General features: G+C 41.2%; 2 protein-coding genes across 5 annotated transcripts in view; one reads left to right on the top strand and one right to left on the bottom strand.

Moving 5' to 3' along the window:
* LOC116307126 (SPARC-related modular calcium-binding protein 1) overlaps positions 1-4,619 on the bottom strand; it is a 42,766-nt gene extending 38,147 nt beyond the window's left edge. Inside the window, exons 1-2 of one of the 4 annotated variants that reach the window (XM_031717278.2) lie at positions 4,148-4,619; positions 1,631-1,875 (exon numbers count right to left, since the gene is read on the bottom strand). In XM_031717278.2, the coding sequence (XP_031573138.1) occupies positions 1,631-1,687 (57 nt within the window). In that variant the 5' untranslated portion in view covers positions 1,688-1,875; positions 4,148-4,619. The other 3 variants (XM_089036321.1, XM_031717277.2, XM_031717276.1) reach the window with 3 other exon arrangements.
* Positions 4,620-9,697: 5,078 nt separating this feature from the next.
* Positions 9,698-11,735, top strand: LOC148906836 (uncharacterized). The gene is made up of 3 exons (XM_089036426.1): positions 9,698-10,228; positions 10,619-11,050; positions 11,667-11,735. The coding sequence occupies exons 1-3, from the start codon at positions 9,698-9,700 to the stop codon at positions 11,733-11,735; spliced, it is 1,032 nt and encodes a 343-aa protein (XP_088892552.1).
* Positions 11,736-17,972: the final 6,237 nt, after the last annotated feature.

Below are 17,972 nucleotides of genomic sequence, written 5' to 3' on the forward strand. Positions count from 1 at the left end.
TTCTAAAGCATTTGTAACTATTTCTACACTATCTGCATGTTAGCAAGTATAAGGTACTTTCAAATAATATCAAGATTTTAATTTTGATTTACTTGTTAATCCGACGTTAACTGTTTCAATCCCCTTTAGAGTCTTAAAACACAATAACCAATAAAGACGATTGAATCAATGGAGTAAATGTGTAAAAGTGGACAATATTCAGTGTTATTTCACGTGTATTTTCATTCCTCTTCGATAGAAAAGCAACCGCTACAAACTTATGCCAAGGTTGTCTGACAACTATATGACAACTTCAACTATGATAGAGTGTTAACGTGCTAGTCACCTTATTCCTATTACAAATAGACCAGTTTTTTGTCTTCATTTGTGACAGAAACATGTCAGGAATGCTCTGCTGATGTTCTGTTTCTTGTCAATCTTGGACAATAAAAGAGTGCAGATTTTTCTGTGTTAAAAGACTAAATAACAAGTTTCCGAAAGCTTTTTTTGACCATCAAGTTTCTCTTGGCTTAACACCAAGACATTAATAAGTACAGTTTTGTAAACATTCGTACATTAGCACATCGTAAACACTTTATCAATTTAGGATATAACAGATTTAGTCCCGCCTTGGTTTATCATCTTACACATTACGATTGAAAACTATGCAGCTTGCTCGATTTGATGAAGAACAAAGTCTTTAAAGCACTTTGTTTTATAAAGGACAAAGGAATTAATAAACTGAGAGATCATCTGTAATAAAAATTGATGAAAAAATACACCTAAGGCTGATTCTCCAACGGTTCGAATAAAATAGCCCGCTAGGAAAGCAGAAAGGCAAGCAAAAAAGCTACGAGAAATAAAGTCAACTGTGTAGGAATTTTAGTCTCAGTCGCCTGCGATGATTACATACACTAAGTAAAACAACAATAGTGGTAAATATTGTCAACGACTAATTTTATGTGGTAGCATATCAATTAAAAGGGGGCACGTCTGTTACTTTATAAGCGATGAATTTGACGAGGATAGCCAAAAGAGGCCAACATTTCGGAAAGCAGCTTCTTGAAAGTGTGAACGCCACTCGCGTGCCAGTTCTTTCAAAAATGACTTTCACGCGCCTTCGCAAAATTGTCGAATCTTACAGACGAAATGAGAACTACATCTTGATTGTCAATGTCAACATTACCCAAGTCAAGTCCATGCCTAGACAGCAACACCTCACCAAAATGTAATTCTTGAGAATTGTACAATGTAAGACCAATGTGGTCACCAAATTAGAAACAAAATGTGGGAATATACCAGGAGATTAGAGCGCTTGGCTTGACATGGCTCAAGGCAGAACTACTATTGCTAGAGGGGTAACGCGATTTCTACTGGCTGTCATTCGGCTTTAAAAACGCTTATGAATATAACGTTACCTGCTTATCACGAATTCAGGTCAATAAACGGTTAAATTGAAGACGAAAAGCTGCTCAGAGTGAAAAAAAGCTCTTAAATTCTAAAAGATGTCCAAGAGAGCGACAAGTCTTTGTCTAACGACTACAAGTTTGAAACTCGGCAGCAGCTAAGGCAAGGTTAATAGCTGCCAATTGCGATGAATTTGACAACTTTTAATGCGACATAATGCACTCATACCACTGAACGTGCTTACCTCAGAATCCACGAATCTTGCGAAAAGTAGGAAGCTTGTTATCCAAATATACCACATTTTAGGATGCTGTGTATCTCGACGTTCTTCCTGTAATTCCCTGTCTTCGTTCACTCAAGGAACCTTTTGAATGTGGAAAAGTAATCTTTTCCTTTTCGTCACCGGAATTTCTTCTTGCTTGCTTGCGTATTAGATTTCAACACACTCTATTTGATCTGTGCTCTTCTGTCTTGACTGTGTCCGCGGCTCTAGAATGATAATTACAGAAAATATCATAAATGTGTCTTCGTGATTGAGCTTGTTTACGTTATTGTAATTACTGATGACAACAGGGGCCGAAGAGATGCATTTTACGCACTTTTGTTGTGGGCCCTGGTACGGACTTCGATAACTGGCCTTTTTGATCGTGCAGAATAAAGGCCAAGTGCGTGTCGCGAAATCTTTATCACCAAACTGCATACCATTTGCCTTATCTTAACGACTTACTATAATTGTTCACAGAGGCCGAGAACTACGTGTCTGTGTTTAAGATAAGACGAGATTAACTGCCTTTGTTTGTTTTCGCGGGCTTTTAGCAAAAGGAAGGTCTCAATGTGTCGGAAAGCTATCCGAGGATCACAAAGCGGGTTACAAATCGCTTCGCAGCAGGATCCTTTCAAGGTTAGCGCATTAAAAAGACTTCTGTCTCACATCATCACCGTGTAACGACGTTGGCCATTAAACATCAATCATGTCTTTGAGTGACTAGTTCACCGAACTTAGTAGTCAACGTCCGTGGTCTGGAGCGCGAATGGAATGCAGGGCCTTGGGAGAGCTTATCTTTTCGGCTAACAAGGAAATAAACTGTAATGATTCTAGTAGAAATGAACGCATAGAATTCATAATCGTTGTAATTGCGTGGTTTTATTATGGAACGGAACCTTATCGAAATTTATGACTGCATTTTAAACAAATGATACGAAATAGGGCGAGGTTTCCCGCAAATATTCTGGCATTCATTGATGTGTTAAGGTGACGCAATGTACTAAAAGAATGTGTGTTGACGCACAAAGCGGGAAAATAAGCAATTTGAAAAGACAAGCTTCCGTATCAAAAGCAATCGCATTGACAGCCCTCAAGCTTCCATAAAGGAATTTCAGTTCTTTTAGTAAAATATAGTTTTGAAAAGACATCATTTAATACTGATAATGCGAAGAAAATTTTTTCGATCTCCCGAGGCAGTGGCTCGAATCTGATGCGCTCGACACCAAAATGTTTTGAAATTCACTAGTTAGGTACCTAGTTAATGTAGTCCATTTTGGTTTTTGCAGTCTCCAACCCACTGCTACGTGCGAAATTTGCCTTATATGAAAGTTGAGATTCTTCTAAACTCTAAGTTTTGATCCTTCATTGGTGATGGACAGTCACGAATTTTTCCTAATTGATAACTTCCGTATCGAATTCCATGATATTCCCGAAAGGAAGCGATCCCGCTGAAATTGGGGCACAAGAATTTCTAATGTCAGCCCAAAACCTGTGCCGAGTAACAGACTTACATCTTTATCCCATTTGTCTGTATGAAGCAAGCACCAAGTTGTTCTGCTGAAGACTAATTACTTCACGTTACGATAACGGTTATTATTAGAGGTCTGATAAGCTATGAAATCCTTTTACCGTCTCAGTCTTTGCCTCCAGCTATTAAACCCGTTCAATCCAGCACTCACGACACTCCATAAATAATTCTTATCGCTTGATATCGCTTGGTCAAAGATAATCAATTCTAATTTCATCAGCTCACTTCAGTGCATGTCAAAAGGGATGATACTCAAATGCTGTATAGCCAAAATTTTCTTGGTGTTTCTTGAGTTCGTGCACAGCTTCATTGTAAGTGAACGGATCCTACAAATAAACTAATATCCAGCTCATTTTTCCGATCACTGATTGATTCATTCTTTTCCGCTAAGACGTAACAGATGTCTTTATTCATGGGTTATTTGCCTGAAGCCAATTTAGCAATACATAGGCAAAACTCTGGCGAACGAAAGTTTAAGCAGCATAGTGAATCTAAAATCCCCTCCTTCTCAAAGCCTATGTAACTAAAAGCAATACGACTGAGTAAAATGCTTACACAAGCAGAAAGACGCGCGGACCCCGTCTCGTAATGGATCTAACCGCGACTATCAAGTGAATCTCAGCATGTGCTGTCACGGGTATGTGACGACTGCTGATAATGATATGCCTGCAATAAAATGCAGTTTTGGAAACCCTATTGGCAGGACTTAGAATGATATGTTGTGTTCTAATAAAAAACCTTACGAGTATCACGCTTGGTTGAGTACCTAATACTGACACTAGTAAACTTTGAACGATAAACGAAGAAAGTAACTCAAGCCACGGTGCTGGGCTGTCGTCAAGTTAACTAGGGAAACCATGTGTGGTCCAGATGATGTTTAAATCGATATTCCTTATGATGAAGTAAGCTTTCCGCTAGAGATACTATCTCAAAGGAGAACCTTCATGTTTATATGCCGTTATACCCACCTGTCTGGCTGTAGTCTCTTGTGTGGATTTGTTTGTTTATGTAAATGCAGTGATACTTGACCGAGAACATCAAATGGATTTGGAGTACAATTTTGGGTAATCTAAAAGTACGGTATCATATAATAATGTGAGGATGAACGCCGAGACTCCAACAATATGGATTTGTCACGATTATCACTCAATGCACCCGATGACCATCACCAGTTGATATTCTTGAGAATGGTATCATCTTCACAGTTATATGTAATACAATCGCAAGCCTTCAAGGATCCTATATTCGAAGCCTTGCAAACGGATTCTCAAATTTGGCTCACTGGACCAGTTTAAATTCTTATCAAAGTCGTGCGGTCAGGTTGAACTCTTTCAAGTAGTTCTTCAGAAAATGTCAGTCTAGAACGTCTAGTGCAAGTCCGAAGAAGACCGCCCGATAATCCCTGGCTCATTTTACGCCACATTAAAATCCATAGATAATTTATCCCATTAAATTATCTTCATACCACTTGACTAAATGGACTAAAGACTAAATCGTAGAATGCATGAACAAATACACACGACTTTAAAAAAAAGTTAAAACTGCTTTGCAATATAGAGACGAAAACACATCCATGACATTTGATTTGCATTCCTTACCAGGCTCTTCGTGCGATGATGGCCAAATATCTTCCGTGTCGTATAAAAACAGACGCAATACTTGAAGCTAAGATAAGCGGGGAGCTTAATAAAACTAAACGGATTATATTTAAGCTCAACTTATTATTCCTTATGGCTTTCTTGTTATTTATGATAAAGAAGCCGATATCACACATTGTGGTTCCAGTCATGAGATTCAAGTGCTTTGTGTCTTGACTTGGAATGTTGATATTTGTGTGCTGCATAGTTTGACCGACCTTGCGCTACCTAATGTACTTCTCAGACTATATCTATTGTCTTGCTTTGATACACATAATGACGAGTTATTATAACAAGCCTGGCTGGTTTGATAGTAGGCACTACCTAAAAACAATAAGGGTTAAAGTATTTATTTCCTAATCATAGGAACGCAGTAGCACCAATGAAGTACGTCATTTCAATCCTACATGAATAATGTCTAGATCAAAAATAAGTTTCGTTTACTTGAAATGTCTTATGGATAATGATTGAACAATGAATCCCATAAAAACATCTAGCTCGTACAAAAGGAATATATATATATATATATATATATATATATATATATATATATATATATATATATATATATATATATATATATATATATATATACACACACACACTTGATTGAAAAAAGGTTGTAGTATACATTTATACATATATCTAATGAGATCCAAGATATCAAATGAGATGCTGAACGTAAAAAAGTAACTTATTTGGTCTTATTTATCTTCTATTATATATCAGACATAAGTATTGCACAAAGTCAAGTTAGAAAAGTATTTTCCACAAAATGTAGTGGCTAAGCAATCGTATTTAAGCATGTTTTACGTTTTGCATCTCATTTGATACCTTGCATTTCATTAGGTATCTGTATAAATGTATATTACAACCTTTCTGTAATCAAGTGTATGTGTGTGTGTGTGTGTGTGTGTGTGTGTGTGTGTGTGTGTGTGTGTGTGTGTGTGTGTACGTATATATTTGCAGTAAAAACCTATAAAGATACCTAATGAGATTCATGATATCAAATTAAATGCAGAAACTATGACCTTTTACATATATACACCTAATTCAAAAAACGTTGTCATCGCCAAAGGCGACAGGCAATAGGCAATAGGCGAAAAGCTATAGGATATATGTCATTCCAAGATCCAAGAATAGCTGGAATGACTTGTGTTTCTTTTTCTTATTCTCGTCAAGAACATGGACCTTAGTGATGAGACTGATTCAATGTTCTTTGTATTTAACGAAACCATTTCCATGTCGGAATGACCTATCGCCTATCGCCTTTGGCGATGACAATGTTTTTTGAATTAGGTGTATACAAGTATATCAAAAGTATATCAAATATTATGGGAAATCCTCCCTGATATTTTTTTCAGAAAGCCCTAGTGATAGACAACTCGAAAAATATATCAGGAACGAATTCTTATATTTTGATATACTTTTGATATACTTGTACTAAAGGGTCAAAGTTTTTGTTATATATTTTTACATATATATATTGATGGTTTTCAACCATTCCCAAGAGAATTGAATAACAAAAGACACGGCGGCCATGTTGGAGGAATTCATTGACAATTCTTTTGTTAAGTTCCTCCAACATGGCCGCCATGAAAACCATCAATACAGCGATATGCAGAAATTACTATCTCTGATATTTTTTTCAGAAAGCACTAGTGATAGGCAACCCGATAAAAATATCAGCGATGATAATCCATATAATCCACATAATTTCTGATATACTTTTGATATGCTTGTATATATGTACGAAAAGAATCAGAATTTCTGCATATGGCTGCTGTATATATATATATATATATATTTAAAACACTCATTAATAATTCATAAGTTTATGGTCCAATTGGAGCCACCATACACGACACATGTGATCTTTATATAAAGACCACTCGAATACTATGAGGATGACTTCATCAGGGATGAAGTATGCATCTAAGCTTAGATGAAGACATAGAGCTTCATCAAGGTCATAGTCAACCCTAATGATCTTTGACTAACGTGCCTGTCTTTGCCTTGGCACGCAATATCCAACGTTTAATATCCATTTCCAGCGCTTAAAAACAACTGATTTATAATCTGTACGATCTAATAGACAAGAAAAAAAAATTTTGATAGTCATTGAATGAAACAAACAATAAATAAAGCGATTTTTCTGTTTTGCATATCATTAAATATACTGAATAAATTAGATATTTGTATAAATGTATACTACAACGTTTCTGCAATCGAGTGTATATATATATATACACGCGTTTCTGCAATCGAGTGTATATATATATATATATACACTCGATTGCAGAAACGTTTATTGTTTGTTTCATTCAATGCCTGTCAAAATATTTTTTTCTCGTGTTTTACATCCTACAGATTATAAATCAGTTGGCTTTAAGCGTTTAAAATGGTTATTTTGCATTATGCATCTCATTAGATATTTGTATAAATGTATAAATGTATACTACAAAGTTTCTGCAATCGAGTGTGTATATATATATACACCTAACAAAAAAAATTCTGTAACTTCAGATATATATATGTGTCTTTTGTTCTCGAGAGCCGAAACAATAGAAATACATACACACTCGATTGCAGAAAGGTAGCAGTATACATTTTATGCATATATACAAATATCTAATCAGATGCAAAAATAGAAAAACCCCTAAAATATGATCGTGTATATATTGAAAGTTAACAAACGAACACCTTTATGCCTTACTTTGATGCAAGACACGTTAAATACATATGGTTTTTAAGTATCTGATAATAAATAAGTATATTTACTTGTATATTTTCACTTTTTGGTCTAAAAAGTGTCTGATACATATTTGATAACATCTCATTGCGCTCAAATCATATTTTTTATATTCTTCGCAGATACAACATCTCGAAAAATATTATTTTTAGTTTTTAAAAAAGATTTTGTTGAAGTCTTTCTTAAACAAAATTAAGATTATGAACATGAACAGAAATGATAAAGACAAAACCGTGAATGTTTGCTCGCAGGACAACTTTAGAGTAACATCAGTAAATCCGTGAAACTTTAGTAATACTAAATAGCACTATTTCATGCAAATCCCATTGTTTTCTATTGTTTAATTAGCACTATTTTGTACTATTTAGTAATTAATGTTTCACGGATTTACTGTGGTCACTCTAATTTTAGAAATAGACTTTATCGGACTTTTGCAAAATTGCAACCCATGACAATGACGGATGATGTACAATGACAATGACAATGATGATGATGATAACTGAATGACAATAAAAAATTGCAATGACGATGATTACGATAATAAAAAATGATGACAATACTGACGATGACCGTGATGAAGTAGTATAGGGGATGGGGGTTCCAGCGCAACGACCACCGGAGGATTACCCGTCTAAAGTACCCCCTCGATTCGTACCACGATTACCCGCATCCCGTGTTTATGTGAGATATGTTAGTCTATATATGGAGTGCGAAGATTGTAAAGAGTTTGTTTATGATTTCTGTGTAAAGTGCTTGAAACCCAAGTTTGTACCTACTAAGCCAAATAAGTATATTTGTTGTGGTAAGAAAATGCAAATAGAAGATGACACGTCAGCTCAGTGTTACGAGTGTGGTAAGAATATTCGTAATGCCGTACCAAATGCTACCAAAGAGCAATATTACGCCAACGGAGGTCGTAAGAAGACCCCATACAAAAGAATAAAATACTTTAGGGACTGGATGAGTCATATCCAAGGTTATCGACCGGTATATTTAGACAACGAAGTAAAGAAGAAAATCATAGACCACTTGGAAGAGCTAACCCCACAAAGTCTACGGAAGACATTGAAAAAATTAAAACTAGGGAAATATTACAAAGCTATTCCCTATCTTTTGTCTGAAATTACCGGTAAGTCTATTCCTGAGGGTTCTGATATGAGCAGAGCCGAGTGGATGTTTTGTCGGCTGGATAAGGTTATTCCTTATTACCCTGACGTAATCTACGAAATATTTCATGAAATCGACCCCAACCACCCCCTCTTGGGATGGATTCCCAGGCGATGACATCACATAGCAACACAAACATTCCTCTTCCTCATAGCAACCAGCGTTTTCCGAGCACACGATCAAAACCCGAGCACACGACCAAAACCCGAACCAAATATAAAAAGCCGAAGTAAGTTGGAAATGTAAACAACCTCGGCGAGAAACTAATCTGCATATGACCCAGACAGTCGGCGTTCGATATGTAAATAGAATCCTGTCACGCTTTTTCAAAGCAGATGTTTACTGAGCAAGCTTTCTTTGAAGCTCTTCTTTTGCCTCCTGGTAGATCTTTTTGCGAGATTCCTCGGAAAGATCTTTTACGACTGTTTTTTTATTCCTTATGTCCGACTTTAATTTCTCGTACTTTTCCTCTTCAGCTAAGATAAGCGAGAATTCTACGTCGTCTATCTTTCTGTCACGCAAAGCCTTTGAGACAAGGTCAATGATCGTATTTACTTTAGCCCTTGACAGAGCTATTGTCGTGTCATGCTTGGATATTTTGCTTGACAACTGTTTCATAATACCCGTAGCAACAGCAGAAATAATACCACAGGCTGCCCCAACGCCGGCCAAAGGAACTCCAACAATTACTCCAGGTCCAGTAAGCGAAGTAGCAACGCCGGAGCCCGTTAACACAACGGATATGGACCCCAAAGTTATCGAAATCTTATGTAGAGTACTTCGGGCTCTGACGTACTTTTTTCGGACTTTTTCGTAGTGTTTTGCCTGCCCTTCCAAGTAAGCCAAGATTAAGTTTGCTTTGTTAAGTCTGAAGTTTTCGGCATTCATTTCGTTAGGTGTAGTATAGGGAACATCTGGGTACAACTTAGGTGCTGATGGTATAACATCCATTATATATACTAATGTACGACGCTTTTGGGAATGCTATTGCGGAGCAGCCACATCACGACAACCGGGATTACTGGAACTGGAGGGCCTTTAGGAAGATGTTTCCGCATGCAGGCCCCAGTAAGTTCGAAAGAAGACCCGATGGGATTTACTATAACGGCTCTAGGATGTACAGCAATGAGGATTTGAAACCAAAAATAATGAAGAAGGTAAGCGAGCGGCCTTTGTCAATAACGAAGGAGGTACAGCCTAATTTCCCGGAGAATTTATTGATAACCAAGGAAGATTACCCATTTTATGATGCCGAAGGTGGCATAAACGACTTTGATAAGCTGGTAACACACCTAAAGATTCCAGTGGGTAAGCAAACCTTTGACGTAGTAATAAGGGATATCTTTAAGGATTTTAAGCTTAAGCACACTTCAGGAAAAGAAGCCCACGAATGGCTAAAGGGGCCTAACTTTAAGTACTGGCCGCAGCAGTTAAACTTTGCCGTCTGGGCGGCTACAAAAGGCTGCGGGGTTGCCGCGGATATGTTCAACATTGCCTTTCTAAGGTTCCACGTTGCCTTTACTATGCGCCGCATATTGAAGGAGCTGCACGTGCCACTGCCAGGGAAGAAGCCATTTAATCGAATGGATAACCACTACGATCCCGCTGCCCTAGAAAGACTAATGAATGAGTTTAAGCTGCAGCAAAGAGACTTTCGTTATCGGGAGGGCGCCACGCATGGCTTGGGTATTATCTATGCTTGGCATGTTGACGGCGTGCGTCCGGCAGACATGTATCATCAAAAATACCCCGGGGTCCTAAAGTTTTACGACTTGGGTGGTCGTAAGAATGACGTTACGCTGATCGATAGGATTGAGATAATTTACCCCAGTCCTTGGGATCCGTTTGTATTATTAAAAGGAAAAGGCCTAAGAAACCTAGCCAGGATCAACCGCAGCATTGAAGCATTTGTCTACTGCATCCTGGGAGCGCAGGTAAATACCCGCAGCCCCATTGTTGGATCCCAAGGTGCTTCGCGGGAAACGCAACAGGAATTCCTAACCCTGTTTGAGTCCGCAATAATAGAAAATGACATATCTAAATCGGTGCAGAGATATCAACTTGCGGTGCAGCAATCTAAAGTGCGGCTAGATTATGCCTTGAGTCCTGGTTGTTGGTTAATGCCAAGTAACTTGGTTATTAACACCAATTCCGTTGTGGGTTATAACAACAAGCTGCAGCGAGCTACTAAGGATATGAAGTTTGGGGTGAATGACGTGAACTCTGACATGACCAAGGGCATTCCTCACTTCGTAGAGAAGCCAAAAAAGGAACACGCAGAAAGACCAATTCCCAAGCCCACAGCCCAAAAGAAGGTTATGCCTACAATACCCGAGGAATATGACCATAACTTACTAAAAGCCGGCCTAGCCGCCGCAGGCGTTGGTCTAAGCTATTATATATGGCGATGAACAACCCCTACGTAGATGGAGTAGATTGTGTCTATACGACTTACACAGGCGAGAAAAAATACAACCAGGCATCTTGGGTGGACGTTGAGGGCATGTCCGTGAATTTGAACTACTCGGGAAAGAAGTTAATCCTTTGTAGTATTTGCATTGGTGCAGCCGGCCACGCCAACGCGGGCTTCAGGTTCCTGGATGAGAATGGTATACTGCAGCCTATGCGCGCGAAGACGAACAACAGGGAGCCTACACATTTCTCCGTTGAGCCACCGGCGAATAGCCCTGAGAATCTTACGACTTGGACTTTTCATATGGTTGCTAACTGCCATGGAAAGGTAAAGCTGCAAATACGTGTAGACGACTCAGGGAGCGTTTGCGTGAATAGCATAGAAAATCAAAGGAATACAGCCTATAACCATTTAACCATAAGCACTCTTACAGCGTTAAGTCTCTAGGAGGTAACTTTGTTACCTGAAATATATGAATCCACATCAGAGGGAAACCCGTCATGTTTATTACTTAACAGATAAGACCCTTGAATATCGTGGCTGGCGTGATATTGGAATGTGGGTTGAAGTCGGAGGCTTTGCATTGATTATTTGTAGTATTGACTTTTCCCCAGCGTATCAATCTAATATAGGACTTAGATTAATAGATGAGAATAACGAGCCTTTAGCACCCTTTAGGATATCGACTAATAATCGAGAGCCTTCTCATTTCTCGGCGCAACCATATCGATATAGTGCTGAGGCGTTTTATGTGTTAACGTTTCAGATGGTGGTTAATTGTAAGTACGCTAAGCTGCAACTTTTCCCAGATAGTAGGCTTAGCACCCGCATGGTTTTCATAAATAGTTTACCTAACGGCCCTAATGAGATTTGGAATCATAAGCCCATTAGCACCATGAGTGTGCTGCCGCTAGTTCCGCATTATCAAGGCGGCGCGAATACTATCTTTACTTATCCCCAGTCGAGAACACCTCGGGCGCCCGACGACGATAAGCCACCGGTAATACACAAGGATAAGATTAACCCTTCATCTTCTTCAGGAGTACCACGCCGATAGCGACGACTAATATCCAAATGTTATTCCCCACGAACTTCAACAGTTCGCCGCCGGCTCTAAGTGCCAAGGAAACAACCGAACCCAGCAGCCCAGGAAGACCGGCTGCCATCTTTTTTCCCAAGTCCGTCAGCCCATTGCCTAATTTCTTTACGCCTGCGCCTGTAGCCTTAAGCGTGGATAGGATAACTCCTACTACGCTCGAAATAGCGACCGCGAATGCCAGCGGAAGACCATACTTCAAAAGGACTCTTTTTACCTTTTCCTTGGTAGTAAGTCCCAATTCTCTTTCCAGGTTGTCCTTTTGCGCTTGTAATTCCGCAACCCTCTCCTGAAGGGCCTCCACTTCCCTTTGAGCTGCTTCCCTTTCCTCTTCGGGACGAGTTTGATCTTCGATTATTGCTCGCTGTCGATCTATTTCGTACTCCAAGTCTTCGACGGCCTGTTGAAGTTGCCGTATTTGTTCCTCCACCACTGCCTTGTCCACCATTAATTGCCTTTCTCTGTCAACAGACTCCATTAATTCTTGTCCTAAGCGCTGTAGTTCCGTGTCTTTCCCCGCCGCTTCGTTCAAAGCAGCCCTTAGCTGATTCCTTGCGTCGCTTTTTTCGTCCAACGCCTTAGAAAGTCTATTCCTAAAGTCTACGATTTCGTCGGCATGGCTTTTAGAAGTTAGTCTATTTTGTTTAATGAATTCGTCTTCCAATTCTTCTATTCTACTTTGTAATGCTTGGTTTTCCTCTTGGACGGCTTCGAAGCGACTGACGATACCGGCTTCTTCCTTGGTTACGTCATCAAGTTGTCGCGTAAGGTCATCGATGGTTATGTTATTTTCCTGTATTTCCTTCTTAAGTGCTTCCTTTTCGGCCTGGGTCGCGTTGTTATCCTCTAATCGTTTAAGTTTTTCTTGACACTCCTCTTGCAGTCTGATTGCGGATCTGAGGGCATCTTCGCTACCCGGCAGCGAAATGCGTCTAATAAAGGCCTCTTTAGCAACTTTCGTATCCTCTTTAGCTAAAGTGCTTGAAGTTGACAAGTTGGGCGTTCCCAGCGCCTTTGTGACTCCTTTTGGAAGTTGGTTGTTAAGCAGGTTGGAATTCCTCCTTTGATACAGGTCATGCCATTTTGCCCTACCCGATTCTCTAACTTGAACTTGCCCTTTGTCTCCTATTTGGATGTCCAAAAGAGCCAGGTCTGGGTTTACGTATCGCTCCCTTAGGTCCTTGATGAGGTCCGCCATTAAGTCCGACCGCACGCCAAGGGATTCCATTTGTAAGTATTCTGGAATGGGTGTGTGGGGGTTCTTAGACCTAAATTTATCTCTCAAAGAACGCATAGCATCGCGGGCCCTGCCGCCATATTTGCGTCTTAGCTTATCGAAGAGGCCTTGTTTATCTACGTTGTCATCAGGAAGCAAAGACTCGTATTCTTCGTCGTTAATATCGACTTGGCCTTCTTCGGTAAGGGGGTCAAAATCCGTTCCTTCTACTTCCATTATATATGATAAGCTCAAAGTTAAATCCCAACGTATTACCTAAGCAGGTTGGCGGGCTGAAAGCAGAACGCACCTTTCACCGGGTCACATTCACGCCTTCTAGCGCTAAGCCAGGAGAAACCTTGTACGTAGGCGTGCCCCGTCTAATGGATAACCTAGTATTGGTTCCTGGCACCTTGGCGTTAAGGTTCGACCTAGCGGTGCAGCCAGATACCGCAGACAAACGCTATACCGTCAATAACGTGGGCAGGAACCTCGTCTCTAAGATGAGAATCAAGTTTGCCGGGGAATCCCTCTTAGACTTAAATAGGTACGATCTGTATACCACGTATAAGGATCTGTGGCTAACAGCCTTCGACCGTGCACAAAAGATAGAGCAGGGAATTGGAAGCGCTATTCTTCGTAAGCTTCGCAGCGACACCGACCCGGCACCTACGGAAGCTAGCGGATCGACCGCAGTAGCAGACGCAACAAGGGTAAAGACCGCTTATGGTAGCAAGTACGTTATCCCTTTGGACTTTGAAGTGATTACGAACCATGGTGTGTACTACCCCAGGCAGCTTGCCGAGTTACAGTTTGAAGTAACCTTGGCGGACACTACGAATGTCATAGGAGGCATGGACAGCGCGATCAGTGGAGCCGTGGATCCTTATTCTATCACCAACTTAGAGCTGCAGTACGAGACCGTGTACAGCGAAGATCTGGCACGTAGCGCTGGCATGGAATACAGCTCCGGGAAGGCATTCCTTTACGACCACGTAGTGATGTATAAGACATTTAGCTTCCTGGATAAGACGGATGAGGTTATCAACCAAAGCATTAACCTCCCCCGAAGAAGTCTCACGGGGTTGATGTTGGTGTTTGCCAAACCCTACGAAGCCGGTAAGCGCGACAGCGAAGCCTTTCACAACCCCAACATTACTAACGTCGGCGTGAATATCAACGGAGTCCCAAACAAGGTTTACTCCCAGGGAATAAAGCCCGCAGACGTGTACAGGGAGGCAATGCGCAAGTTTGGCGACCAAATTAGCCCTGAGGAATTCTTTAAGGATAAGTATGCGCTGTGGATTGACATGCGCACCATTAACGACGAAGACCTACATGGCCAGGGTTTACGTTTAGTAAATACGCAGGATGGCATAACATTGGAGATCAAGCGCACCAAAAACGCCTCCGCGGGCGACGGCGACAAAATAAACTGCTACGTCTTCGTCGTGTCTGACGCGCAACTGAGCGTAGAAATGAATCAGCTAAAGAGCGTTGCCTATTGATTCGTTCGCTGCGCTCACTCATCCTAGTGTCTAGGATATTTTTGATAAAAAATATCGTTGGTATATAATGCTTCGCGTATTTGAAAACAACGAAACCAAACTGCAATGCATAGTGCAAGGCGATAAACTGTACTTCAAAGCAAAGGAAGTGGCGCTGGCGTTGGAATATGAAAACACTAAAAAGGCTATTAGTGACCACGTGTCTGAGAAGCACCAGAAAAGGCTAAGCGAGTTAAGGGGAACGATTCGTTACCCTTCTACTATGCATCCACATTCCGTGTTCGTTTCCGAACCTGGGTTGTATCAGCTGATATGCAGTTCGAAGATGCCAAAGGCCGCAAAGTTCCAAGATTGGGTCTTTGAAGACGTCCTTCCCACATTGAGAAAGACAGGCAAGTATGAAATAGAAAGGCGGTTCGATGGTCCTAACAAGTTAGTCTTTAAGATCGAGAATGAGTTTGACCTGCATAAGAAAGTCGTGGACTACATACGTCGGTTCCACCCTATCCTACTGCTCGCACCAGGTCTTGGAGAATTACAGGACTCGGCCTCCAAAAGGATAGTATGTTGGCAGAAAGGTTACCAGGCAGGTCAGCCCGACATCTTAGTCCTTAATGCACATAAAAAATATAATGGACTATGCTTGGAGCTGAAGACACCCAAAGGTAACGGGGTGTTATCCCCTAAACAAGAGGCGTTAATTGCTCAATACGAGGCAAATGGTTACCTAACTATGGTGTGCAACGATTACGACCTTATCTGCAGAGAGATTGACTATTACGCGGAAGGTATTCGCGTGCCTTGCCCTTGGTGTGTTAAGGCTTTCAAGACGCAGGCGACGCTGCAGACCCACCAAAGAATATTTCATAGATATAATGATCATTGAACAGACACACTGGCGTGAATTAGTCCAAGGCATCACATACAAAATAAAAAATTATGTCGTCTTCGAAGACATCAGCCGTTTAAGGTTGGTCCTCGAACACAATGGGAAAGAGTGCTCCTTGTGGGCGCCTGACTGCGTGCGGTACGTCATCCAAGGTGAAGAGTACACGCACATACGCAGCTTTGGTAAGGTCAACGGTCGATGGAAGTTCGACGTTGAACGTAGGGTGGATGCTAATCCTCTGTGTGATTAGATAAGTATTGGTCTGCTTCGGCGGACCTCATTTTTTCGGTGATATCAAAGACTGACACGGCAATTAAGGCGCCACCTACGAAAGCTGCGACTGCTGCAAACATATATTAATGCGATGTTGTAGGGTTTCTTTTTTAGCCTCGTGGACTACCTGCATGTACTGCTCAAAGCTTCTGTGTTCCTCTGCGTCGTACAGGCATTCCCAAATATGTCTACCGCTTCGTTGACAGCCGCAGTGGTCGCAAGTTGCCTCCCAGTATTCCTGGTTCTCCCAAGGAATGCCCTCGTAATAGTCAAAGTTTACGAAACCGACGTCGATTTCCTTCTTACGCTCTGTGAGACGCCTGGCGGTTTCGACTGGGCAACACCGTGCGGCTACGTCGCCATGCTCCATGCAGGCAACGCCCTGGAGGTGGTAAGGCCGGCAACGATGTACATGCCAGTCGCTCTTGAAGTCTCCGTCACAGCGTTTGCATATGTTGCGGAGGCAGACGCGATGTTTGAGGTGGTAATCCAGCGCCTGAGGGCTGCTTAGGTCCTTGTCGCAGTGCTTGCAAAGAGTGATGGGTGCTTTGCTGCACACCTTCCTGGAAACATGGTATTGGAGCCTTTGCTTGCTGCTAAACGTCTTCTCACATTGCACACAGTTCATTATACATACCTTATTTTTTCTTGTTAAATTGTTAAATCCTGTTAGATGGAATTAATGAGGATATTTAACAAAATAACAATAATTATTAAGACTCTTTGGGAGACTCCTATCCTACTTTTAACAATTTAACAAGAAACACGAAGACCATCTTTGAAACTAACTTACGGGGATTTAACAATTTAACAGGAAACGTTAAAGGCGCCCTTGAAACCACCTTGCAGAGTTACTTCGTTTTCTCTTCGTAGGTGTCAGCTAAGGTTCGCTGCGCTTTAGGATCCGCGGAGCACCAATGCTCCACAAAGGATCCTTCGGAGAATACCCTGTCGCAATGAAGGCAGGTGTATTTTTTACGTGTTTTGGGAGTCGTAATGCAGTCGGCAGGTAGTTCGCAAGTAATACAGTCCATATATTGAAAGGGTAATTAGAATGCCTCCCAGAAAGGCAGCTGCGTAGGCTAGCATATACTTTTAAAAGGGGTTCTTATCTTTATTGTTAACATTCTACAGTGGATACCGCATGAAGTCCTTAACGGACTCTTTTACCCAGCTCGCTATCGTTATCAGCGCGCCAAACCGTTCCGCGCGCTTCAGACCGCACATTTCATCGTACAATTCCTGCACGCGCTCTTTTAGCCGGTCTATCTCCTCCCTTTGCATTTCTATGGTGTCTCTTTTATCTTTTGCGTCGGTGATAATTCTTTGCACTGCTTCCACTGGCTCCATATATATATGAACCCAGATCACATGCCTTGTAACGCTCTGATAGTAGGACCCACCGGCTGCGGAAAGACCCAGTTCGTGGTAGAGCAGCTATTAGGACCCTTTAGATACCGCTTCGACTACATCGTGCTATTATGCCCCACCTACGTGAATAACCGCACCTGGACGGGCATAGGAGTGAAAGATGACGACTTCTTTGTGGACATACTGGATCCTAACGAGTTATCCAGCCATCTTAAGTTCTGGCACAAACAATTCCCTAAAGATACGCAAACCTTGCTCATACTGGATGACATCGCCTGCGGGGACGACGTAAAAAGACGCACCTCCGAATTAGTGAAGCTTGCCTTTAGCGGCAGACATGACAATATCAGCGTTTGGTTGCTTTCCCAGCAGCTTACCAGTGTCTCTAAACCCTTCAGGGAAAACATAGGCTCTCTCGTAGTATTTTATACGCCCAGTAAGTCTGACCTGGAAACCATCTTAAGCGACTAC

The sequence above is a fragment of the Actinia tenebrosa genome, unplaced genomic scaffold (assembly GCF_029948245.1).
Source record: "Actinia tenebrosa isolate PJP-AT-01 unplaced genomic scaffold, QUT_ActTen_1.0 PGA_scaffold4__44_contigs__length_22323623, whole genome shotgun sequence".
Classification (NCBI taxonomy): Eukaryota; Metazoa; Cnidaria; class Anthozoa; order Actiniaria; family Actiniidae; genus Actinia; species Actinia tenebrosa.